This window comes from Thalassophryne amazonica, chromosome 12 (assembly GCF_902500255.1).
Source record: "Thalassophryne amazonica chromosome 12, fThaAma1.1, whole genome shotgun sequence".
NCBI lineage: Eukaryota > Metazoa > Chordata > Actinopteri > Batrachoidiformes > Batrachoididae > Thalassophryne > Thalassophryne amazonica.
In genome coordinates this window covers 23,026,704-23,054,635 of record NC_047114.1, presented here as the reverse complement: position 1 = coordinate 23,054,635, position 27,932 = coordinate 23,026,704, and the positions used below count along the sequence as shown (strand labels likewise).

Genomic DNA, 27,932 nt, shown 5'->3' with positions numbered 1-27,932 from the left:
GTAGAGCTCCAAACTCTAATCATGCTTATCTGTACCTTGAACTTGTGTAGTTTGTTAAAGCATTACTGCATGATTACTTCCAACATGTATTTCTGGTGAATAATAAATTAATATATGGGCCATTTTATAAACATATAGTACATGTGCACATGGACATCTTTTAGCCACCTCAAAGAGGCCATGGGTGGTGAGCTGCATTTGTCAGTCTTAGAGCCAACTTATTTTTCTCTTTTATTTGTCTTCAATTTCCTTTTAATAGCGTGCAATGGGCCGCAAACCCAGAGCCTATAGTTGGACCTTAAACATTACTGGCATTGTATCTGAGGGCTTGCTTCAAGATGGTGACCTATCTTTGATTTCTTTCGTACAGAGTGCAATGGGCCCCAAACCTGGGGTCTACAGTTGCATCCTAATCACTACTGGCATTGTATCCAAGGGCTCTCTTGAAGATGGTGACTGCTCCTGTAACTGCGCATATCTGCACCTCATGGGCACTTGGGTGACAAGGGATTGCCTCGAGGTATTTCTTCAGTTTCTTCTTCATAAGCCCTGTTGCTCCCACAACTGGTATGATATCTATTTCTTTCAATGACCACGTTGTTCGTACATTTTTAAGGTCTTGGTATTTTGTGATTTTCTTTCTTTCAGCTCTATTGAGGCCATAGCCATCGGGGACTGTCACATCAATAATTTTTGCTGTCTTCTCTTGCTTGTTCCAGATGACATTATCATGTTTTACTGCACCTCCTTTGATATGTCTTCCTGCTGGGATCTCTTTTTCGTAGAAGATAGTCACTTTTCTGTTGGATGAGACTGGGGCTGGCTCATGCTCCCAGACATTTCCCTCTACTTCCACCTCCAGTTCCTTGCATACTTCCCAGTGTAGATATTTACAGATCTTGTTGTGCCGGCTTGCATAATGTCCGTCTGCCGTGAGGATCTGACATGCTGGTATTAGGTGGTTTACACTCTCAACAGCTGAATGACAGAATCGGCTTTGATCATTTTGTGAAATTCGTGCCTTTTTTTGGAAGCCTTTTGTTAGAAGTCCCTGATCTTGTGCCACAACTATAATTCTTTCTCCTTCGAAACCAAGTTCTCCATTTGTAAGCCACCGTATAGACCCTTCTTTGTCTACTGTATGTATTCCTTTTTGAGTTATTCTTGGAATCGGCCAGCCCTTTTGTGCTGTTTCCATCTGTTCATTCAATGTTTTTGTTCTCCTTTGCTGTATTTTTCTGTCCTGTCTTTCCCTGTTCTGCACACCTATCCTGTGTGAATTCTCATATGTTTGTTCAGACTGCTTTTTCGTCCAAATTTTGCACCACATGCAAAACAGGCAAACTGTTTCTCTCCTGTGTGAATTGTCATGTGTGTTTTCACAGAGCTTTTCTGTCTAAATCTTTTGCCACACTCATTACAGCCAAATGGTTTATCCCCCGTGTGAATTCTCATGTGTGCATCCACATGGTGTTGTACTCCAAATCGTTTACCACACTCGGGACAGACAAATGGTTTCTCTCCTGTATGAATTCTCAAGTGTCTGGTCAAAGAGCTCTTTTCTCCAAATCTTTTACCACACTCTGAACAGACAAATGGTTTCTCTCCTGTGTGAATTTTCATGTGTTGCTTAAGCCTGCTGTTTTTTCCAAATCGTTTACCACACTCAGTACAGACAAATGGTCTATCACCTGTATGAATTCTCATGTGTGCATTCTGGTGGCATTTTTGTGCAAATCTTTTATCACACTCGGAACACCCAAATAGTTTCTTTCCTGTATGAATTGTCATGTGTGTATTTAGATCAGTTTTTTGTCTATATCTTTTGCCACACTCAGTACAGCAAAAAGGTTTCTCTCCTGTATGAATTCTCATGTGTCTCTTCAGATCGTTTTTTTCTCCAAATCTTTTACTACACTTAGAACAGGCATGTGGCTTCTCTCCTGTATGAATTTTAATATGTGTCTTAAGCTTGCCTTTTTCTCCAAATCTTTTACCACACTCATAACAGACAAATGGTCTCTCACCTGTATGAATTTTTGTGTGTCTGATTAGAACGTTTTTTTGTGTAAATATTTTACTACACTCAGAACAGTCAAATAGTTTCTCCCCTGTGTGAATTCTTGCATGTCTGTTCAAATTGTTTTTTTGTCCAAACTTTTTACCACACTCAGAACAGACAAATGTATGACTTCTCATGTGTGTATTCAGATTTCCCTTTTGCCTCTCCCTTTTGTCACACTCTGGGCAGGTAAAGAGTCTATCACTTGCTTCAATTCTCTTTAGTTGGCTTAAACAATTCACATTACCAAATGCTTTTCCACATTTAGTGCAATTAAACAGTTTCTTAGCAGCGTTACACCTGCTGTTGCTATCACAATTATCACTGTTGTCAAAACACAAGCTTTGACAACCCTGTGATGTCGGTGGTTTTTCTTCATTTTCTGTCTTTACTGAGACAACAATGAAAGGCAACTTTGTGACATCATCCTCATCCAGTTGGTGAAGCTGCTCTTCCTCCTGACTTCTCCAGAGTTTCTCTTGTTCATATTTAATGTCCTTCTGGTCAACATGCAGATTTAACTCCTGCTGTCCAGGGAGCATTTCTTCAGCAGGAAGGAATGAAACAAAGAAAAGAAAAGGAAAAAAAAAAAGAAATCATCAATGGTAAGAAGAAGAGCATCACAATAAAGGCAAAGCAGCACAATAGTGAATGTGACCTGACAGCTATTGGACTGATGGAATATATACAGTGGTGGGCACAGATAACCAAAAAATTAACTTCGATAACAGATGATCAGATAACTGAAAAGTTATCTTTGATAAAGATAAACCGATAAACCACCCAAAAATATATCTGAAGTTACAGATAATCGATAACCGATAAATTCGAGTATTGTCTCTGGTACATTTGCAATTACTAAGAAGCTGAAATTTACTTTTAACACGATCGCTTTTGAAAGCATCAAAAGCGACAAAGACACAAAGAATGAGCCAGTATTTCCATGTTTGACCATGCTGCCCCCTGTAGGAAGCTGCAGAGAAAAATCCTGAGAGCACCCACAAAATCAGCTCTCTACTAATCATAATGCTCCGGTCAGGCGGAGGTCTTGAAAAATAAAGTCATACTAACTTATGGTTTTGTGAAAATACTGATAGAATAACTCCATTAATGTCAATTCTGTCATTTGTACAAAGTTAAAATATAACATATCTTTTAATGTTGAATAATGCACTAATTCTGAGGTTTTGGAACAAACACAGACCGCAAAGCATTCTGGGTAAAAGTGCCTCTGCTAAACACTGATTGGTTCAGTCATTCATTATGTAAACCAACATGTTAATGTGACGTATGTTGGTTTAAAGATAAATGTGCTTTTGTAAAATATTTAATTTTTATTTGTAAAAACAGGCATTTTTACGGAGCCCTGGAAGTGTAATCGCAAAATGTTTTGCATGTGGAGAGAATGTGCGCACGTTTTATTAGTGCCGTGCGCACGTTTGATGATGTGCGCACGTTTTATGATGTTGTAAAATGTGCACTCAATATTAGTAAATAAGTAAGTAAATTTATTTATATAGTGCCTTTCACAGACATAAGTCACAAAGCACTTCACAGGTTAAAATGCAATAATAAATAATAAAAACATAGATAAAACAAAGGACAAGGTTAACAACTGGTCAGTTCTGACAAGCCTTATCTTGACACATAAATGTTGGCTTTACACTGTGCGTGTTTTGGCCATTTTTCAGATGATTTTTCATTCGTGTGAGAATTTTTTGCACTGAGTTTCATGTTAATCGCGTGTCCTGCATCATGTAGTGGAGTAACAAGCTTTAACATCTCACGACCACCTCCTGCTGCTGAAGAGCTACAAGCATCCAACCGCAGAGCTGTCTTGCATGTGTAAACAAGAATGCTCAGAACACAATATCCCCCCGCTGGCAAAAGCTGATTTGGTACAAGTGCTTGCTACATTCTGATAACATTTTAAGGAATTGTGCAAAGTTACATGAAATTCCTACTAAAAATGTGAGAGCAGTTGATTTCAGAATGCAGGCACCTAAGCATGAAATTGGCAGAAGCTATCTTTGTTAATGAAGGGCCATAAATCTGGAAAATGATCCCAACTGGAATATGAAAATAATGCGTATTACCAACCTATAACCACGATTTGTACTGTTACATGAAATTCCTACTAAAAATGTGAGGAGATGATTTCAGAATGCAGTCACCCACTTATGAAACTTACAGAGTCTAGATTTGTTAATCAAGGCAAGGGCCATAACTCTAGTAAAATGGGCCCAACTTGAACAATATGAAAATATGCGCATTACCAACCTATAACAAGGACTTGTATCAAGTTTCCTAAAAGTGTGAGAGGAACTGATTTCAGAATGCTTATACCCTTTTGCCATTGCACTCTAAATACACCTGCTGAGTTACCAACAGTGCACAATTGGACCGTATCTGTCAAATGTGCAAAACAGCACAAATTGTCAGTTTAGCACCTACTTCTGTGCCACGCTAGACTTCCTCATACAACACCACAACTCTTCTTAGCGCCCTGCCATAAGTAGGTATGCACTGATCCACATTTTTTCACTTCCGATCCGATCCCGATGCCTGAATTTGGATATCTGCCGATACAGATACTATTCTGATACCAGAGCTCTGTTTGGTTTAATATTATTATTGTCATTATTGATGATTTTATAGGAGGATATTTTGAATTCCCAGTTATAAAGCTTCATGATAAAGTGGTATAGAGGAAGATTTTCTTAAAAAGAAGACCTGAAAGTCAGCTACAATTTACCAGAAGGTACATCTAAGATGCAAGCCAAGATTTGATGTTTTGGTTAAAGAATTAAGTACTTTTATTTATTTTTGATGGTTTCTTCTTTATGTTCTCTAATGCCATATACCAACACAGTGCAGAGTAGCTACCTAAACTCTGTAAGGGAGATAGAGTATCTCGTCAATAGTTTTACATCCTCATTGAAGACAACTTTGGATGCTGTAGCTCCTCTGAAAAAGAGAGCTTTAAATCAGAAGTGTCTGACTCCGTGGTATAACTCACAAACTCGTAGCTTAAAGCAGATAACCCGTAAGTTGGAGAGGAAATGGCGTCTCACTAATTTAGAAGATCTTCACTTAGCCTGGAAAAAGAGTCTGTTGCTCTATAAAAAAGCCCTCCGTAAAGGTAGGACATCTTTCTACTCATCACTAATTGAAGAAAATAAGAACAACCCCAGGTTTCTTTTCAGCACTGTAGCCAGGCTGACAAAGAGTCAGAGCTCTATTGAGCTGAGTATTCCATTAACTTTAACTAGTAATGACTTCATGACTTTCTTTGCTAACAAAATTTTAACTATTAGAGATAAAATTACTCATAACCATCCCAAAGACGTATCGTTATCTTTGGCTGCTTTCAGTGATGCTGGTATTTGGTTAGACTCTTTCTCTCCGATTGTTCTGTCTGAGTTATTCTCATTAGTTACTTCATCCAAACCATCAACATGTTTATTAGACCCCATTCCTACCAGGCTGCTCAAGGAAGCCCTACCATTATTTAATGCTTCGATCTTAAATATGATCAATCTATCTTTGTTAGTTGGCTATGTACCACAGGCTTTTAAGGTGGCAGTAATTAAACCATTACTTAAAAAGCCATCACTTGACCCAGCTATCTTAGCTAATTATAGGCCAATCTCCAACCTTCCTTTTCTCTCAAAAATTCTTGAAAGGGTAGTTGTAAAACAGCTAACTGATCATCTGCAGAGGAATGGTCTATTTGAAGAGTTTCAGTCAGGTTTTAGAATTCATCATAGTACAGAAACAGCATTAGTGAAGGTTACAAATGATCTTCTTATGGCCTCGGACAGTGGACTCATCTCTGTGCTTGTTCTGTTAGACCTCAGTGCTGCTTTTGATACTGTTGACCATAAAATTTTATTACAGAGATTAGAGCATGCCATAGGTATTAAAGGCACTGCGCTGCGGTGGTTTGAATCATATTTGTCTAATAGATTACAATTTGTTCATGTAAATGGGGAATCTTCTTCACAGACTAAAGTTAATTATGGAGTTCCACAAGGTTCTGTGCTAGGACCAATTTTATTCACTTTATACATGCTTCCCTTAGGCAGTATTATTAGACGGTATTGCTTAAATTTTCATTGTTACGCAGATGATACCCAGCTTTATCTATCCATGAAGCCAGAGGACACACACCAATTAGCTAAACTGCAGGATTGTCTTACAGACATAAAGACATGGATGACCTCTAATTTCCTGCTTTTAAACTCAGATAAAACTGAAGTTATTGTACTTGGCCCCACAAATCTTAGAAACATGGTGTCTAACCAGATCCTTACTCTGGATGGCATTACCCTGACCTCTAGTAATACTGTGAGAAATCTTGGAGTCATTTTTGATCAGGATATGTCATTCAAAGCGCATATTAAACAAATATGTAGGACTGCCTTTTTGCATTTACGCAATATCTCTAAAATCAGAAAGGTCTTGTCTCAGAGTGATGCTGAAAAACTAATTCATGCATTTATTTCCTCTAGGCTGGACTATTGTAATTCATTATTATCAGGTTGTCCTAAAAGTTCCCTAAAAAGCCTTCAGTTAATTCAAAATGCTGCAGCTAGAGTACTGACGGGGACTAGAAGGAGAGAGCATATCTCACCCATATTGGCCTCTCTTCATTGGCTTCCTGTTAATTCTAGAATAGAATTTAAAATTCTTCTTCTTACTTATAAGGTTTTGAATAATCAGGTCCCATCTTATCTTAGGGACCTCGTAGTACCATATCACCCCAATAGAGCGCTTCGCTCTCAGACTGCAGGCTTACTTGTAGTTCCTAGGGTTTTTAAGAGTAGAATGGGAGGCAGAGCCTTCAGCTTTCAGGCTCCTCTCCTGTGGAACCAGCTCCCAATTCAGATCAGGGAGACAGACACCCTCTCTACTTTTAAGATTAGGCTTAAAACTTTCCTTTTTGCTAAAGCTTATAGTTAGGGCTGGATCAGGTGACCCTGAACCATCCCTTAGTTATGCTGCTATAGACGTAGACTGCTGGGGGGTTCCCATGATGCACTGTTTCTTTCTCTTTTTGCTCTGTATGCACCACTCTGCATTTAATCATTAGTGATCGATCTCTGCTCCCCTCCACAGCATGTCTTTTTCCTGGTTCTCTCCCTCAGCCCCAACCAGTCCCAGCAGAAGACTGCCCCTCCCTGAGCCTGGTTCTGCTGGAGGTTTCTTCCTGTTAAAAGGGAGTTTTTCCTTCCCACTGTAGCCAAGTGCTTGCTCACAGGGGGTCGTTTTGACCGTTGGGGTTTTACATAATTATTGTATGGCCTTGCCTTACAATATAAAGCGCCTTGGGGCAACTGTTTGTTGTGATTTGGCGCTATATAAAAAAATTGATTGATTGATTGATTATGGCATTTCGGAAATGCAGAAATGCACTCCTTCCTCAAAACAGTACATGTACTCATACACAATTTTTGGGGCTCTCATGTGAAAAATAAAACTAATCAATCAAATCTTGATTGATGAAAAATGGCAGGTCTTGGAGAAAAGACTGTCTAGAGAAAAGATCTTTGTCTGTTTCTCTCCCTCTGTTTGTCCATCTCTCAATTCAAATTTCAATTCTCTCTCTCCCTCTCGCAATTCAATTTTCAATTCTCTTTGTCTCTGTCTGTCTTTGTCTCCCCCCCTTTGGTCTCTCTCCACCTCTCTCCCTCTCAATTTTCAATTTCAATGGTGGTTTTCTGACATAGGAAAACATATGTTTACATTGTCAAAGCAAGTATTACACAGAGAAAAAATTAAGAAAATGTACATACAGTTAATATTCTACAGTAAATAAATATGAACAGGAGATATGGGGTTAAAATAATAGCAAAAATTCTCTCTCTCTCTCTCTCTCTCATTAGCTCTTTAGAATGCTGAAACATGCGTATTTCTAAAATGCCACAAAGCCACCAATAAATAAATAAATAAAAGTACTTAATTTACTCATATTTCACATACTCAGTCTGGGTAAATTGTTGGACCCTTCCCCCCTGTTGTGATGAAAAGTTGGTCAGCAATAAGACCAGCATTAGTGCTCTGGCTGCAAACTGCGGGAAGGGACTCCTTTCCCCCTCCCCTGCACACTGCAGCCAGGCGAGCAGAGCAGAGAACAGCCAGCACGACTTTCAGCACGTACACATATGGGTCCTGGTTCGGAAAAAACTTCAGGTTTTATCGAAAAGTTCTGATCTGTGAATTACGTTGGTATCGGAAGCCAATACCAATATTAGATCAGATTGGCCCCATCCCTAGTCATAAGCTTTCTCTAAATCCACAAACACACAATGTAACTCCTTCTGGTCTTCTCTATACTTCATCTGTACTCTCAGAGCAAACACTGCATCTGTAGTGCTCTATCGGCATAAAACCTTATTGCTGCTCACAGATCTTCACCAGTTTTCTAAGCCTAGCTTCTACTACTATTAAACCATTTGGTTAGAACCTCCACTGCTATCTTTCCTAGACATTTCCAAGCTTCTGCTGGAATGTCATTTGGACCAACTGCCTTTCCACTCTTAATCAATTTTCAATTTCTCACAACAAAGCTGCCTGAAGGCGCTTCATAGAAGTAAGGTCTAAGGCTGGGCATACACTGTACGATATTTTCAATCGTTGTACTTGGCTCCAGCTCAAACTGTGCAACAAAACCGCAGGGGTTAAAAGTTCAGAGCGCACGATTCATGGTCTCACACTGTATGGCCCGATGCTCTGATGCGATCTGACTGCTCACATTGTACGTTCAAAAACCACACGTCGGAAGCTTTTTTTTCTTCTTTAAAAAAAATTATTTTATGCCTATCAGCGCACACAGTGAGTGAAATCAGGTGGGGGGAGACTGAACGTATAAGCGTGCACGCACATACAGCAGACAGCAACATGATTCACGAGAGGACGGTAAAAAAAGAAAACAAACATTCATAACAGGTGTTGCTACTTACACTGTTGTATAAATAAACTATATTTCATACGGAGTCTTACAGCTGTGTAAGGTGTAGCAACTTACTCCCTCATCTGTCGTAAATCCTGTTGTCTGCTGTGTGTGTGCACGCGCGCATATACGTTCAGTCTCCCCCACCTGATTCCACTCATTGTGCATGCTGATAGGCATGAACTTTAATATGATATTAGGTTATTGCGAGGGAACACAAAAAAACACAAGACTTTACAGGAGATCACTGTTTGCTCTCTCCGGTGTTTGCACATGCACAGTGCGTGAGGTAATCAGCGCGTAGACGCTTGTAGCACTGCTTCAACAGCGCGGAACCCTCACGAGTGACGACGGCCGACCAAAATATCAAACAGGTTTGATTTTCATCTGACCATACGATTCCCGATTGGGAGGTGGTCGTGAGATGTTAAACGCAGCTCGTTACTCCATGTAGACTGCACGATGCAGGATGCAAGATTAAGCTGAAACTCGCCGCGATCCAAAAAATTCTCGCACGAGTGAAAAATCGGCTGAGAAAGGGCCAAAACTAGAACAGTGTAAGCCCGCCTTAGCCTTACCAACCCCTAGAGCAAGCACACAGGCAACAGTGGTAAGGAAAAACTCCCTTTGATGATGTTGAGGAAGAAACATCAAGCAGACCAGACTCAGAGAGGTGACCCATTGCTTAGGTTATTCTAACAGTTACAAGGTTTTTACAAATTTTTTGTATGTGCTTAGAGCCAGGTTTTTTTACAGTCCTTTTCACAGCTGCCCTCACTTCATCCTAACTAATCTCTTGCACTTTCAGATTTACGCTCTCCACATCACACAGCCTTTTCTGTCTCTCATTTTCTTCATTTTTCATCCCCTCAAAATATTGTCAACACACTCTCCTTGCTTGTCGGCACACTATCATCTTTTACCACCCTAACCTGCTGCAAATCCTTTCCAGCTCTGTCCCTTTGTCTGGCCAATCAATACAAGTTCTTTTCTCCTTCCTTACTATTCAAATTCTTGTACAGCTCACTATATGCCTTTTCCTAAGGGCCCTTTCACACATAGTGCGAATTTGGTTGATTTGTGCATAAAGTGCGCATGAAGCAGGAATCGTGGGCAAAATGTGTAAAATCGTAGCTGCCTTGTACACCTGTTGCTACATCTATTTGTGCACACCAGCAGCTGAAAGAGAGTATGCCCTGTGCAAGCCCATCGACCCCTCTGGGGCATGTGTTGGCCAAATTCCAGGTGACACACACAAACATCTAACACTGCTCGTTTGGCACTTAGAAAATGTGTGGCCATTCGCACTATTAACAAAACAACAGTCATCAGACAACATGTTTCAAAAAAGCTGGGACAGTGGTATGTTTACCACTGTGTTACATCACCTTTCCTTCTAACAACACTCAATAAGCCTTTGGGAACTGAGGACACTAATTGTTGAAGCTTTGTAGGTGGAATTCTTTCCCATTCCTGCTTGATGTACGACTTCAGTTGTTCAAAAGTCTGGGGTCTCCATTGTCGTATTTTTCGCTTCATAATGTACCACACATTTTCAATGGGTGACAGGTCTGGACTGCAGGCAGGCCAGTCTAGTACCCGCACTCTTTTACTACAAAGCCACACTGTTGTAACACGTGCAGAATGTGGCTTGGCATTGCCTTGCTGAAAGAAGCAGGGACATCCCTGAAAAAGACGTTGCTTGGATGGCAGCATGTGTTGCTCCAAAACCTAAAAGTACCTTTCAGCATTGATGGTGCCATCACAGATGTGTAAGTTGCCCATGCCATGGGCACTAACACACCCCCATACCATCACAGATGCCGGCTTTTGAACTTTGCGCTGGTACCAATCTGGATGGTCTTTTTCATTTTTTGTTTGGAGAACACGATGTCCATGATTTCCAAAAACTATTTGAAATGTGGACTCATCAGACCACAGCACACTTTTCCACTTTGCATCTGTCCATTTCAAATGAGCTCAGGCCCAGAGAAGGCGGCGGTGTTTCTGGATGTTGTTGATACATGGCTTTCACTTTGCATGGTAGAGTTTTAACTTGCACTTGTAGATGTAGCGACGAAGTGTGTTAACTAACAACGGTTTTCTGAAGTGTTCCTGAGCTCACACGGTAAGATCCTTTACACAATGTTGGCTTTTAACGCAATGCTGCCTGACGGATCGAAGGTCACGGGCATTCAATGTTTTTTTTGTTTTGTTTTTTTCCCCCCCTGTCTGCATATATAGTAATGGAAAATGCCACACTGGCAGAACCATTTATGAACATTAATACACATATATGCAATTTATTCTTGCAGGACAGAAGGTATATAATGCGTGAGTGAATGTGATGTGCGTGTGTGACCCCTATCCGCCCTTCCCGATCACCCTACAACATCCTACTCAGCCTTGCCGCCTACGTGTAGAAAGTTCTCCAGATTCTCTGAAACTTCTGATTATATTATGGACTGTAGATGATGGAATCCCTAAATTCCTTGCAATTGAACATTGAGAAACATTGTTCTTAAACTGTTGGACTATTTTTTCCACACAGCTGTTCACAACGTGGTGATCCTTGCCCCATCTTTGCTTGTGAACGGCTGAGCCTTTTGGGGATGCTCCTTTTATACCCAATCATGACACACACCTGTTTCCAATTAGGTGTTCTTTGAGCATTCATCAACTTTCCCAGTCTTTTGTTGCCCCATCCCAACTTTTTTTGAAATGTGTTGTAGGCATCCATTTCAGAATGAGAAAATATTTGCACAAAAACAAAAAAGCCTATCAGTTTGAACAATAAATATCTTGTCTTTGTGGTGTATTCAACTGAATTTAGGTTGAAGAGGATTTGCAAATCATCGTATTCTGTTTTTCTTTACATTTCACATAACGACTCAACTTCATTGGAATTGGGGTTGTACGAGCTGCTCCGACAGGTGTCACCCTGAGTTGTATATATTCACTCTATGTGTGAAGGGGCCTTAGCTTTTACCATTTCTGTTTTCGCCTTATGCCCATCTCCTTGTACTCCTGTCTACTTTCTTCATCTCTCCGACTATCCCAATTGTTTTCGCCAATCTCTTTCTCCTTACGCTTTCCTGGACATCTTCTAACCACCAAGTGTCCTTCCTTGTATTCCTTCTGCTGTCCAGATGTCACATCCAGTACCTCTGTCAGCGTGTAACGGCTTCTTCACACCGCCGGTAGCTGGAACGCTCATACGGGCAGCTTTGGTAGGCAGCTGCTTCCTCTGAGCTTTTCCTCCGGTGGATTTACGAGCAGTCTGCTTGGTTCTGGCCATATTACCGTATTTTCCGGACTATAAGTCGCACTTTTTTTTACATGTTTTGGCCGGGGTGCGACCTATACTCCGGTGCGACTTATAAATGAAAAATATACCGGTAGGATATCAAATAATTTACTGTAACAAAACAATTTTACGTGACAGAGTCATCTATGTTTTAAAATGGCCACCGGAAAAGGAAATGCAATGCATCATGGACACTGTAGTATGGCGGCCGTCCTATAAGTCACACTGGTCGCGATAACCAATCAGAGAACAGAACGTTGGTCGCGTATTCCTCACCTCACCCACAGCGTGTGAAGCTGACGAACACGGTGCTTGCTGTTATTCCGGCATGGCGAACAAAACAGCTTCAACCCTTGGATATCAGTGTGAGTAGAGTGTTTAAGTTGACGCTGAGAGCTGCGTGGGAGCACTGGGTGAGCGACGGCGGAGGATTAGTGTGTGCACTTGGAAGGAGCTGGCGTCGAAGATTGTGAAAAGCATTTGAAGCAGACGAACATGGTGTTTATTCCGGGACGGCTAACAAAACAGCTTCAACCCTTGGATATCAGTGTGAGCAGAGTTGACGCTGAGAGCTGCATGGGAGCACTGAGCGACGGCGGAGGATTAGCGTCTGCACTTGGAAGGAGCTGGATCGACACCGCTGGGTGGTCATGAGCTGCGCAGGTAGGTGCTGCATGGTTCGGCTCGCAATGTGGTCCACAAAATACAAACATATCTGTAGGTAAAATGCAGCTCACGAGAGGGCACTCAAGGCTTGTGTGACTGTTCCTGCGACTTCTGACTACCATAGAAAAATAAAAATTTCAACGTTGGTGGCTGGTGCGACTTATAGTCCGGAAAATACGGTAAGCTTACGCTGTGAAACTGCCGGCCACTTTGTTACATCATCATTAAATTCACTATCCGGTATAACATACGGAGCCATTGAACCAACTGCTACACATCGATCACGATAAACAGCTTTATCTTGAGGGTTTAAAGCCTTGTAATAACCTTTCATTCTCTCTATTGTCTTTCACACGCCAGCCGCATAGTAATCCAAAATGGAGACAGTAACTGTGCCGCAGCAAATCGGTCACGTAATTGAAAACCCTCTATAGCAACTGGTGAATGGGCTGGGCATTTTTAAGCTTTTGCTTCAGCCTACACCCTTTCGGCCGCTCAAAACTGGGAAATTGTTTATGCCTTTTTGTTTTCTTTTATTTGTTTTATGAGAGATTCTTTTAAGTATGTGTGTGTGCGTGCCAAATAAAAATTCATTCATTCATTAATTCATTCATAATTGAAAAAAAAAAAATTTTTCTATATTATAGGACTCTGGTACCCAACTTCTGGAGAGGGGCTGGACGCTTCATTTTTCTGGCATCGCCCACGGGGAGAGGCGGAGAGCTGGGGTCGCATTGCTTATTGCTCCCCAGCTCAGTCGCCAAGTGTTGGAGTTCACACGGGTGAACGAGAGGGTTCACCCGTTCACCCTTCGGATCGGGGACAGGTCTCTCACTGTTGTCTCGGCCTACGGGCCGAGCAGCAGTGTACCCTGGGAGGGGTACTAGATAGCGCTCCGACTGGGGACTCCATTGTTCTCCTGGGGGATTTCAACGCCCACGTGGGCGGCGACAGTGAGACCTGGAGGGGGGTGATCGGGAAGCACGGCCTCCCCGATCTGAACCCGAGTGGTGTTCAGTTGTTGGACTTCTGTGCTAGTCACAGTTTGTCCATCACAAACACCATGTTCGAGCACAAGGGTGTCCATAAGTGCACGTGGCACCAGGACACCCTGAGCCGGAGGTCGATGATCGACTTTGTTGTCGTATCATCTGACCTTCGGCCACGTGTCTCGGACACTCGAGTGAAGAGAGGGGCAGAGCTGTCAACTGATCACCACCTGGTGGTGAGTTGGATCCGCTGGGAGGGTAGGAAGCCGGTCAGACCTGGCAGGCCCAAACGTATCGTGAGGGTCTGCTGGGAACGACTAGCGGAACCCTCTGTCAGCGAGATCTTCAACTCCCACCTCTGGGAGAGCTTCTCCCAGATCCCAGGGGAGGTTGGAGACATGGAGTCTGAGTGGACCATGTTCTCCACCTCTACTGTCGATGCGGCTGCTCGTAGCTGTGGTCACAAGGTCTCTGGTGGCTGTCGCGGCGGCAATCCCCGAACCCGGTGGTGGACACCGGAAGTAAGGGATGCCGTCAAGCTGAAGGAGTTCTACTTATCTTTGTTGGTAGGTGGGACCCCAGAGGCAGCTGACAGGTACCAGCAGGACAAGCGTGCCGCAGCCCATGCGGTCGCAGAGGCAAAAATTTGGGTCTGGGAGGAGTTCGGGGAGGCTATGGAGCAGGACTATCGGTCGGCCTCGAAAAGATTCTGGCAAACCGTCCTACGCCTCAGGAAGCGGAAGCAGCTCTCCACCAGCACTGCTTACGGTGCGGGTGGGGAGCTGTTGACCCTGACTGGGGATGTTGTCGGACAGTGGAAGGAGTACTTCGAGGATCTCCTCAATCCCATGTCACGTCTTCCGAAGAGGAAGCAGAGACTGGGGACTCAGAGGCGGACTCATCCATTACCCAGGCCGAAGTCACCAAGGTGGTTAGAAAGCTCCTCGGTGGCAAGTCTCCTGGGGTGGATGAAATCCATCCTGAGTACCTTAAGTCTCTGGATGTTGTGGGGCTGTCTTGGCTGACACGCCTCAGCAACATCGCGTGGCGATCGGGGACAGTGCCTCTGGACTGGCAGACCGGGGTGGTGGTCCCTCTGTTTAAGAAGGGGGACCGGAGGGTGTGTTCCAACTATAGGGGGAATTACACTCCTCAGCCTCCCTGGCAAGGTCTATTCCAGAGTACTGGAGAGGAGAATTCGACCGATGGTCGAACCTCGGAGCAGTGTGGTTTTCGTCCTGGTCGCGGCACACTGGACCAGCTCTACACGCTCCATCGGGTGCTTGAGGGTTCATGGGAGTTCGCTCAACCAGTCCACATGTGTTTTGTGGATCTGGAGAAGGCGTTCGACCATGTCCCTTGGGGCACCCTGTGGGGAGTGCTCCGGGAGTACGGGGTCCGGGGTCCTTTGCTAAGGGCTATCCGGTCACTGTACGACCGCAGCAGGAGCTTGGTTTGCATTGCCGGTAGTAAGTCAAACCTGTTTCCAGTGCACGTTGGCCTCCGCCAGGGCTGCCCTTTGTCACCGGTTCTGTTCATTATTTTTATGGACAGAATTTCTAGGCACAGCCAGGGTGTAGAGGGGGTCTGGTTTGGGAATCACAGAATCTCCACTCTGCTGTTTGCGGACGATGTGGTTGTGTTGGCTTCGTCAAATCAGGACCTTCAGCGTGCACTGGGGCGGTTTGCAGCCGAGTGTGAAGCGTCCGGGATGAAAATCAGCACCTCCAAATCCGAGGCCATGGTTCTCGACCGGAAAAAGGTGCTTTGCCCTCTTCAGGTCGGTGGAGTGTCCTTGCCTCAAGTGGAGGAGTTTAAGTATCTCGGGGTCTTGTTCACGAGTGAGGGTCGGATGGAGCGTGAGATCAATAGACGGATCAGTGCAGCATCTGCAGTGATGCGGTCGCTGTATCGGACCGTCGTGGTGAAGAGAGAGCTGAGTAGGGGTGCAAAGCTCTCGATTTACTGATCGATCTACGTTCCGATCCTCACCTATGGTCATGAGATTTGGCTCATGACTGAAAGAACGAGATCGCAAGTACAAGCGGCCGAGATGAGTTTCCTCCGCAGGGTGGCTGGGCGCTCCCTTAGAGATAGGGTGAGGAGCTCGGTCACTCGGGAGGAGCTCGGAGTCGAGCCGCTGCTCCTCCACGTCGAAAGGAGTCAGTTGAGGTGGCTCGGGCATCTTTTCTGGATGCCCCCTGGACGCCTCGCTGTAGAGGTGTTCCGGGCATGTCCCACTGGGAGGAGGCCCCGGGGAAGACCCAGGACACGCTGGAGGGACTACATCTCTCGGCTGGCTTGGGAAGTCCTTGGGGTTCCCCCGGAGGAGCTGGGGGAGGTGTGTGTGGATCGGAAGGTCTGGGCGGCTTTGCTTGAACTGCTGCCCCCGCGACCCGACTCCGGATAAAGCGGAAGAAAATGGATGGATGGATGGATATATATAAAAACAGTATTTGATTGACATAACATTTGCTCTCCTTGTCAAAAATGACACACCTTTAATCCAGTGAAGCATGCAGTTTTTCTGTCAAGACAGTTTTAGTTTTTTTTTTTTCTTCTTTTTCTTTTTCAACATTTTTGAGTGGGATTACATTTTTTACTTTTTTAACTATACAACTCCTAATTTTCTGGTTTGAACAAAAGCTGAACCTGGACTGAACTGATTGTCTGGGTTGGATGAAAAAGTTCCTGAATTAGTTTTTCCCCACACTTTTCTGTTACACTGAGGCTTGTAAACAGTTTGTAGTTTCTAAGACCCCATCACACATAGGAAGAATGTGCAGGAACCAGGCCATGTCATACCTCGTACAGAGTCAGATGGCGATCAAGTAATAATATGTTTTTTTTTACAGCGGTGAGATCTATTCAGCTCCAAGCCTCTGATGCATGCAATGGCATATTAATGCGCATGAAACAGGGGTGGGGTGCACCTGCTGGTGGTGTCACAGATATGATGGGCACAATATTTCACATTATTTATGTAGACTATGGGAAGTACTGTAAGGTCTATTATGGATATAACAGCCTGTTCAGATCTCCTGCGGCGTGCACTGTGCGGCGCATTGACCTGCAGTGGCACACGGTGCTTTCAGTTTGATTGTGCGCTGTTCACATCCACTGAACATGATGAATGCGTGCCACATACGTTATTATATATCAACATTTCCTTTGCCCTCCCTGGCCGGGGTCCAGTGGAGGTGGACATACGTGCAGGACATGCTGGCAGGCTTTGCACTGACCAATCCATCTCAGAGTTCAATTAACCACAATCAGATCGTTTCAAAAGCTGTTATGACGCCGTCAGAATATGTAGATTGCAATCAGATGGCGCACAAACTGCACAAAGACTGCCATCAGATGTCCCATCTCAACGGCCCCAAGAATGTTTTGAACCGTGAAACACACTTGGGACAGCCCTCCTCCTCTTCCTCTCTCTCTCCCCTCGCTCTCACCGAGCAAACACAGTATTTTGGAAACACAAAGCCTTTAAAACTATAAAATAAACCACAAATTTCTGAATGTGTCAGCATCTACAGACACAGAAGTAACTGGATTATTTAATGAAAGATTTTGATGGGAGTTTTTTCACCCTTTCAGCTCAGAGCAGCAAGAGACGCTGTCCTCTGAGCTGCCTTCAGTGCTATGGCTTCACAGAATGCTGAAGTTACTCACTGGTGGTGATCTCTGCTGTTTGCGGTTGATTTCATACGAAGAAAATGAGAACTATATTTCTTATTTCTTTAATTATTTGGTTAAATTGCAAAATAAAGCAAAACTATGCTTCTATAAGCTTGAAATACGATCAAATTGGTACATTTTCAGCAACATTTCAATTCATTTTTTGGAAAATCTGTGCTTGGTGGCACTACTAATTTGAACCCGAGAGCCGGGTGAAAATGCTGTAGCTAGAACCCTGTATCAGTTGCACATTTACTCTTAGTAAATTGCCCTCAGAATTATCTTCACTCAAATGTGTAAAAGTTTGGATTGCCCACACAAGTCAGCACTCATTATCTGGGATCTTAGTAAATCCGGCCCATAATGTCTCCCCCACCCCACAATACATAAACCAAAACAACAGCTGTTATTTCTGGTTACTATTTGTCTTCTCATCTGTTGTCTACAGTGGCGTTTCATTGTGGGCAGGGTTCAGGCAGCTCCTCTGAACACTAAGATAACTTGTTATTTGAGGCAATAGGTTTTTTGTTTTCCTCCTAAATAGCTGCATAATCTTAGCTGGCTGCTACTTCTGCCTCTGTCAATAAAATTAGGGAATGTTGAGTTGTGTTGCTGACTATATAAGTGGTTCTCAAACCGGCCCTAGAGTACTGCTTGCCACTACCTGCTCTGCCACAAGCAATCAGAGCCCTTCAATGTCTGGGGTTACAATACATCTGGAAAGTATTCACAGCGCTTCACTTTTTCATAATTTTATGTTTCAGTCTTATTCCAAAATGCAGGAAATTAATCCTTTTTGGATCTATTTACATTCGTGTCTTTTAATTTTAAGTAAACACAACAATAAAAATGGTAATAATATTAACACCAACAGTTCTATATCCTCACTGAAGCTGCTGAAAAAAATGGAGGAAGCTTCTCAGAACCCAGCTATTTAGATACTGTAGTCAGCAAACACAATGGGCCATGCAGGCTTCCCTCTATTGTATTTAGCAAACACTGTCATCTGATATTCAGTTAAATGAAATGCACCCACCCACTTATGTACTATTACAGTGCCCTCCAAAAGTATTGGAACACTTGGTATGTCACACATTTGAATTTGTTTAATTTAAAATACAAAAAAAAATTAAAATTGCTAAAATGATCTTCCTGAAACTCATCTGAAAAGGTTAAAATGGTAGGGGTGACCAATATCATTGGTGTTTGCACACCCTGGGAGTGTGAAGCTGTGTAGCTACTGAGGCACACATGCACAAATGTTATGGTGATATGCAAATGCCAGAAGATGATTACGTTGTATATTACCGGTAACATTTAACAGAGGCGCAGAAGGATAAAGTATATACTCCCTTTGCACTGAGTAGGTAATAGCATTTAGAAAAACAAACCTGATATATTCAAATGTTGTACGCAAAAAGATACGTTGTGTGCAAAATGTATGAATTTTTTTTTTTTTTAAGCCATGAGGCCGCAAGGGTGGTGGCCAAATGGTTAGTGCACTTGGTTTCAGTGTGGCAGGATCCTGGTTCAAATTCTACCCCTGCCACACTTCTCCATGTAATGTGGAGTTGCATCAGGAAGGGCATCCGGCATAAAACTTGTGCCAACGCAACATGCAGATTCACCTCGGATTTGCTGTGGCGACCCAAATGCAAAAAAGGGAGCAGCCGAAGGGACTTACTTTTTTTAATCCATGAGGCCAGAATTTGGAACTAAGGATGTAATTTGAGTAAAGTAGTTAATTTTTTAAAAAAAAAGATTGATTTAAAATCATACATACAAAAACCAAAACAAAACAGACATTCTAAAAATCGATTTTTGAGCACAGTACATTTTATAGCTTGCGTCCAGCCTTGATTTTGCGTAGAAACAGTCAGTGCGAACACGCCTTTTGGCAGTCCAATTGATGGAAATCCAATGTAGTGATGGAGAACTTTAATTCCTGCAAATATAAGTTAGGGATGCACAAGACTGGATTTTTGACAATATTTGATATGCCAATATTGTGAAAATCTTAGGCTGATACTGACGCCAGTGTGTGTGTGTGTGTATATATATATATATATATATATATATATATATATATATATATATATATATATATATATATATATATATACACACACACACACACACACAACAAAAATATAAATGCAACACTTTTGGTTTTGCTCCCATTTTGTATGAGATGAACTCAAAGATCTAAAACTTTTTCCACATACACAATATCACCATTTCCCTCAAATATTGTTCACAAACCAGTCTAAATCTGTGATAGTGAGCACTTCTCCTTTGCTGAGATAATCCATCCCACCTCACAGGTGTGCCATATCAAGATGCTGATTAGACACCATGATTAGTGCACAGGTGTGCCTTAGACTGCCCACAATAAAAGGCCACTCTGAAAGGTGCAGTTTTATCACACAGCACAATGCCACAGATGTCGCAAGATTTGAGGGAGCGTGCAATTGGCATGCTGATAGCAGGAATGTCAACCAGAGCTGTTGCTCGTGTATTGAATGTTCATTTCTCTACCATAAGCCGTCTCCAAAAGCGTTTCAGAGAATTTGGCAATACATCCAACCAGCCTCACAACCACAGACCACGTGTAACCACACCAGCCCAGGACCTCCACATCCAGCATGTTCACCTCCAAGATCGTCTGAGACCAGCCACTCGGACAGCTGCTGAAACAATCAGTTTGCATAACCAAAGAATTTCTGCACAAAATGTCAGAAACCGTCTCAGGGAAGCTCATCTGCATGCTCGTCGTCCTCATCGGGGTCTCGACCTGACTCCAGTTCGTCGTCGTAACCAACTTGAGTGGGCAAATGCTCACATTCACTGGCATTTGGCACGTTGGAGAGGTGTTCTCTTCACAGATGAATCCCGGTTCACACTGTCCAGGGCAGATGGCAGACAGCATGTGTGGCGTCGTGTGGGTGAGCGGTTTTCTGATGTCAATGTTGTGGATCGAGTGGCCCATGGTGGCGGTGGGGTTATGGTATGGGTAGGCATCTGTTATGGACAAAGAACACAGGTGCATTTTATTGATGGCATTTTGAATGCACAGAGATACCGTGACGAGATCCTGAGGCCCATTGTTGTGCCATCCAAGAACATCACCTCATGTTGCAGGATAATGCACGGCCCCATGTTGCAAGGATCTGTACACAATTCTTGGAAGCTGAAAATGTCCCAGTTCTTGCATGGCCGGCATACTCACCGGACATGTCACCCATTGAGCATGTTTAGGATGCTCTGGACCGGCGTATACGTCAGCGTGTACCAGTTCCTGCCAATATCCAGCAACTTCACACAGCCATTGAAGAGGAGTGGACCAACATTCCACAGGCCACAATTGACAACCTGATTAACTCTATGCGAAGGAGATGTGTTGCACTGCATGAGGCAAATGGTGGTCACACCAGATACTGACTGGTATCCCCCCCAATAAAACAAAACTGCACCTTTCAGAGTGGCCTTTTATTGTGGACATCTTGATATGGCACACCTGTGAGGTGGGATGGATTATCTCAGCAAAGGAGAAGTGCTCACTATCACAGATTTAGACTGGTTTGTGAACAATATTTGAGGGAAATGGTGATATTGTGTATGTGGAAAAAGTTTTAGATCTTTGAGTTCATCTCATACAAAATGGGAGCAAAACCAAAAGTGTTGCGTTTATATTTTTGTTGTGTATATATATATATATATATATATATATATATATATATATATATATATATATATATATATATACACACACATATACATATAACTCAACAAAAATATAAACGCAACACTTTTGGTTTTGCTCCTATTTTGTATGAGATGAACTCAAAGATCTAAAACTTTTTCCACATACACAATATCACCATTTCCCTCAAATATTGTTCACAAACTAGTCTAAATCTGTGATAGTGAGCACTTCGCCTTTGCTGAGATAATCCATCCCACCTCACAAGTGTGCCATATCAAGATGCTGATTAGACACCATGATTAGTGCACAGGTGTGCCTTAGACTGCCCACAATAAAAGGCCACTCTGAAAGGTGCAGTTTTATCACACAGCACAATGTCACAGATGTCGCAAGATTTGAGGGAGCGTGCAATTGGCATGCTGACAGCAGGAATGTCAACCAGAGCTGTTGCTCGTGTATTGAATGTTCATGTCTCTACCATAAGCCGTCTCCAAAGGTGTTTCAGAGAATTTGGCAGTACATCCAACCAGCCTCACAACCGCAGACCACGTGTAACCACACCAGCCCAGGACCTCCACATCCAGCATGTTCACCTCCAAGATCGTCTGAGACCAGCCACTCGGACAGCTGCTGAAACAATTCGTTTGCATAACCAAAGAATTTCTGCACAAACTGTCAGAAACCGTCTCAGGGAAGCTCATCTGCATGCTCGTCGTCCTCATCGGGGTCTCGACCTGACTCCAGTTCGTCGTTGTATCCGACTTGAGTGGGCAAATGCTCACATTCGCTGGCATTTGGCACGTTGGAGAGGTGTTCGCTTCACAGATGATGCAAAGGAGATGTGTTGCACTACATGAGGCAAATGGTGGTCATACCAGATACTGACTGGTATCCCCCCCCAATGAAACAAAACTGCACCTTTCAGAGTGGCCTTTTATTGTGGGCAGTCTAAGGCACACCTGTGCACTAATCATGGTGTCTAATCAGCATCTTGGTATGGCACACCTGTGAGGTGGGATGGATTATCTCAGCAAAGGAGAAGTGCTCACTATCACAGATTTAGACTGGTTTGTGAACAATATTTGAGGGAAATGGTGATATTGTGTATGTGGAAAAAGTTTTAGATCTTTGAGTTCATCTCATACAAAATGGGAGCAAAACCAAAAGTGTTGCGTTTATATTTTTGTTGAGTATACATACATATACACACACACACACACAAAACAATCTACCTTTTTACGTTCAAGGAGGAGATATGAAAAATTAAATTGGTCTTCAGGGTTCAGGGCTCGAAATAGTACGTGCATGTGCTAGTTTGTGCATGTATTATTCGAGTAGTGCACATAATTTTATACTCCACTAGCACTGGTGCAAGTAACTTTATCCAAGTTTTATCAACTATAAGCACCAGTAGAATGAACCAATAAAGGAAATAAATAAGAAAAAAATTTCCAGTGTGTTGTCTTCGTCTTTCCTGCGTTTTATGACTCTCACACAAAGCGAGTTGCTGTGCTCTATTTGTTGTGTTTGCACGCGCACATGTAAACAGAGAACAGAAAAAAAAAACTGGCTGGCTGCGGTTCCCTCTCTCTCTGCCCTCAAACTCTCTCATCATTGTGTTATAAACTAGTCACCATTTGTTTTATTATACGTCTGTGTAGTTAATAAAATTATCTTTACGGACAATTAGTTCCCTCACGCACGTGAAAAAAAAAACTGGCTGCCGCTGCGGTTCCTTGCGGAACCCGGGAGAGGTCACTTAAAGTGATATTTTTTTCTGGCCATGATAATCTGTGCACACATTTTCCTTTAATTGAGCCCACGAATTAATAAAACGTGCTCCCAAATTAATAAAACGTGCGCACGTTTTCCTGGCCATGATAATTTGTGTGCATGTTTTCCTTTAATTGAGCCCTGAAATTAATAAAACATGCGCACGTTTTCCTTTCATAATATGACCTCACGACGGGGAGACGCTTCACCCTCAGCATCCTTTTTAATGTGCTTAAACTCCAGATGATGCCATGCTGGGCAGCTGGAGTTCTCGATATGTCCTTGTGCACCCAAACCATGATGATACACTCTGACCAGATCCATTTCTAATGGGGAAATGTATTACACTGTCTCCTGGTTTGTTGACTAATAGCCAACATTTATGTGTCAAGACAATGTTGAGTGCACGTTTTACAAATTGTGGCCACGTTTAAGTAGATCGTGTCCTTGTTTCACTCAAACGATGCTTAAAATGTGCACACAATATAATAAAACGTGCGCACATTCTCTCCACATGCAAAACATTTTGCGACAACACTTCCAGGGCTCCATAGTTCCTCGCTCTCTCTCCCCCTCAAACTCTGTCATAATTGTGGAGGATGACAATTCAGGTCATATCATTTTGAACGAAAGGAAAACGTGTACTCGTTTTATTAATTCAAGGGCTCGATTAAAGGAAAACATGCGCACGTTTTATTAATTCAAGGGCTCGATTAAAGGAAAATGTGCACACAAATTATCACAGCCATTAAAACTTGCACACGAATGATCACGGCCAGGAAAACGTGCGCACAAATTATCATGGCCAGAAAAAAGACATCACTTTAAGTGACCTCTCCTGGGTTCCATATGTTATAAACCAGTCACCATTTGTTTTATTATACATTTGTGTAGTTAATAAATAAAATAATTCATTCACGCGCACACGTGAAAAAAACAAACAAACAAAAAAAACTGTCGCTACTGCTACTGCTGGTGCTGCTCTCAACTCAAACTCTCTCCAGAGAGGAAGAGTTTGACACATCAGAGGAGTTTTAAGGTTGATATAGGGCTGACTTTTGGTTGTGCAAGTAACTTTTTTTTGGTGCAAATAATGTTTTTGTTACTACCACCAGTGCAAGTAGGTTAAAAATGTATTTCGACCCCTGGTCTTTGATCAAATGAGATTATTACAGTACAAAATCACTTTTTATCTACTGGTATCTTTTACATTTTCATATGTTTGATGTTTAACATCTCCAAAGGCCTACAATTCTATGAAGGTGCTCATTGAGATCATCTTCTGAAAAGCCTAATTAAAGCCAGACACAGCTCATTTGAGACATCTGTGACATATGTTACAGGAATTCCTTCCAAATGCTGTGATTTTAGCAGTAGAATGTATTTATATTGAACAAACCCTCACATCACTACTACCCCATATTTGTATAAAGAAGTGGAGTATGGGTGAGACTGTGTTTTACCTGAGTGGGACACGTAGCAACAATACCCCCCGATTTACAGTTCAAACCCAAGCTAAGCTAACAGGCTAACCTTGGCTATTATGTTTAGGAAATCATATTTTTGGCCAGCGATTCTCAAAATGGTTTGCTTTGGTGTGGGCATTAAGAATGATGAAAACAGTAATTATGGATTAACTGGACCTAATGTCATGAAGCTACTGATAGCTGCTGAAAGTGTTAATTCCATTAGCATACCATATTACATATGATAATTTCATTCTAGGCAAATACTGGTGAACAGACATCTTAGATGATTCATTAGGACATTTTGTCACACAGCAAACCATATTATTACTGACATTTGTCATAAAATGCTCAAAACGACATATAGCCAATCACAGCAAACAGCCTCTGAGCGAGCAGCGGTATGAACACTGCTCACAGCACACTAGCTGTCACTCAAATCAACCACAGCCTAATTATGCATAACTTTATGGCTTAAAATGTCTTAAACTAAGGAGTTAATAAAAAAAAAATACACCCCACATTTGTCATGTCATGTTAAACTAACTATAAAGACCAAACCCATTATTTGACCCAGGCTGTAAACATGTTTCTGTTTTAAAGTTGGACATTTTAACATGGGATTCAAACAGAACTTGGTCCTTTCTGGAGTAAGCATCAAGCAGTCAGACAATGAACTTCAACATTTGGGACTGCTGAAGCTTACTGAATGGTTGACGGCTGTCAAGAGAAGAGTAACATTGGAGTTTATTTTGCATAGTCAATTCAACTAAATTCAATTTATTCATATAGCAACAAATCCCAACAAAGCTGCCTCCAGGTGCTTCACACTGATAAGCTCTAACTTTATCAACCCCATGAGCAAGCACATAGTGTGTTGATTCCTGGAAAAGCCCCATACTAATAGCAATTTGCATTTAATTTATAATGAATGATGCACGCCATTAGCCACATGTCTGCTTTCAGCATACAGTAGCCAAATGCATACCCAAAATATTATTTAATTTTTTAATAATAAAGCAGGCCTGAAGCGTTTGTAATTTCTCATCGACATTGGGCTGTAGTAAGTTGCACTCATAAGATATGTGTAGATTTGTCACTATTCTAAACTCGATCAGCTTGTGAGGCTCCATTTATCCTTTGGAATTTTGTTTGGATCAAAGAGTTGTCAGTCCCTTACCACACCTCAGCTTGGTGAAGTATTTTTGCTGAGCTTCTACATCTAATACCATCAAGCATGTTGAAATGTCAGACATAACTTCATTGGTTACAAGAATTGTTGATGATGGTATGACTGAAATGGTAACAACAATGGTGTGCTTGGCCGTTCTGGTCAGTGTTATGTGCGGGAGCGAGAAATTACATCACTTTCAGATCCTCAAAGTTTCCTGTAGCAACAGTCTTGTTTCAACGAAGTGGCTATCAGTGGAAACAGGGTGCACCTGAGCTCAATTTTGAGCTTCAGGGCAAAGGCTGTGAATACTTATGTACACGTAACTTCTTAGTTTTTAAAATTTATAATAAATTTGCAAAAATAAAACAAACAAACAACAACAAAAAACCCCACAAAAAAAAAAAAACTTTTTTCACATCGTCATTATGGGGTATTGTGTGTAGAATTTTGAGGGGAAAAAATTTAATTTCATCCATTTTGGAATAAGGCTGTAACATAGAAAAATGTGGAAAAAGTGATCACTGTGAATAATTTCTGGATGCACAGTACATCAATCATCATAACCATAGGTAGATAAGAAAGTGTTTAAGACCATCACTTCAAAATGTAAATTCGGCTCTATGTAAGGATAGAAAACATAAGCAAAGGTACATACTGGGGTATGAAAGGACTGGGCTGAAGCACTTGGATCTGATTCACACCTCACATCCTCTTTTCTGTCACAGGGGAAAAATAAACAAACTAAAACATGATGGACAGGCTCCTTTCATGCTGCATTTCTAGGTGTGAGTCATAACGTTTCTAACTTTCAGTTAGTTTTCTGTTAGTTCAGACAGTTTCAGAGCCACAACCAAAGATAATGCTACATTTCTTTCATGACGCGTATCTTTTATCATTGACAGCCAAATATTGCAGTGTAGACAGGTGTTATATTCTGAGATTGTTCTACAATCAGCACAGTGACAATCTGAGAGTGCATTACTCACCTACTTTTTTTTTTAGTTCAGTTTATACCTTACCACTGGCTTACTACAGTACACACATATAATTGAATGCATAATACTGTTGTAACCATAGACTGGTAACAACAAAATATAATCATGGTTTTAAACCCATAACATTCACAATATTCAGTGACATAGTTTAAAATGTCACATAAAGCTATTTTTCATATGTAATTTACATTAATAAAACTTAAAAACATTTAATAACTAAAAGCATACCATGCACACGCATTCTGTATTGTCTAAAATGCACAGAATATCGCATCCAATTGTAATTTCAAACAACATTTAATATGTTATAACATAATAAATATATTTTAAATATTCCTCTCTGGATCATGCAGGAGAAATGAAGCGCAAGTTGTAAATGTTGAATAAAGTTTATTTTTAAAAAAGCTGCTGGGAGTCTGCGGGCCATATCGATTAAACGACTGGCTGCATATTTTACGGCCATGAGCCACCGCAGTGAACATATTAGTAACAATAAATATTTTACAAAACAGGAAGAAAATTAGCTTTCATCTGTTTACCTGGTATGACGCTAACCACGTAGGGAACTAGCCGCGCTGCTAACGTCCTGCTAAACTAGCCTGTTAATAATCCGTAAACATCATTACTGTTTTTCCCCCAATATATACTCTGTTACCTGTGAAAATGAGCCATTCCACGGACTCCAGCATATGATGAGAATAAAATAAATTTTCAGAGATTTGACAGTAGAAGGTAGTGATGTTAAGCTCGAGTCAGGCTGCTCGACACAGCATCGAGCTTTGTGAACCAGAAGTGTCGGTGAGCAGCATTTCGAGCACGCCCCCATCACGTGACCACTGCGAGCGAGGCCTCCTTACGTCACACCACGTGTCGAGCTTCGCGGGAAAGTCGAATAATCTGGGCGTGTCAATACGACCCGCCAAGTATTTAAATGAGATCTGAATCGCGCCACAAACTGGGTTTGTGAGAGGAGGAGACTGCTAACGACAGTGTTATTGCCAATTACTACGTGACAGGGACAGCATTAGTTTATATTTAGGTCTAGTTTAGAGTTCATTTAGTATAGTTAGCTACATACACATAGGACCTAACATAGACAGACACACACCACACACAACAGGCATCCATTCATATACAACATTTATCCACACAGTACAT

General features: G+C 42.0%; 2 protein-coding genes across 2 annotated transcripts in view; both read right to left on the bottom strand.

Moving 5' to 3' along the window:
• The window catches only part of LOC117521616 (gastrula zinc finger protein XlCGF57.1-like), a 221,262-nt gene that overhangs the window by 63,317 nt on the left and 130,013 nt on the right, over positions 1-27,932 (bottom strand). The gene's annotated exons all lie outside the window — the stretch shown is intronic.
• Positions 672-27,567, bottom strand: LOC117521621 (gastrula zinc finger protein XlCGF57.1-like). The gene is made up of 3 exons (XM_034182957.1): positions 27,430-27,567; positions 26,435-26,495; positions 672-2,606 (listed from the first exon to the last, which is right to left on the bottom strand). The coding sequence occupies exon 3, from the start codon at positions 2,602-2,604 to the stop codon at positions 1,267-1,269; it is 1,338 nt and encodes a 445-aa protein (XP_034038848.1). The 5' UTR covers positions 2,605-2,606; positions 26,435-26,495; positions 27,430-27,567; the 3' UTR covers positions 672-1,266.

What these genes read in the sequence shown, in the direction of transcription:
- LOC117521621 (XM_034182957.1), bottom strand. Translation starts at nt 2,604, where the DNA reads ATGCTCCCTGGACAGCAGGAGTTAAATCTGCATGTTGACCAGAAGGAC.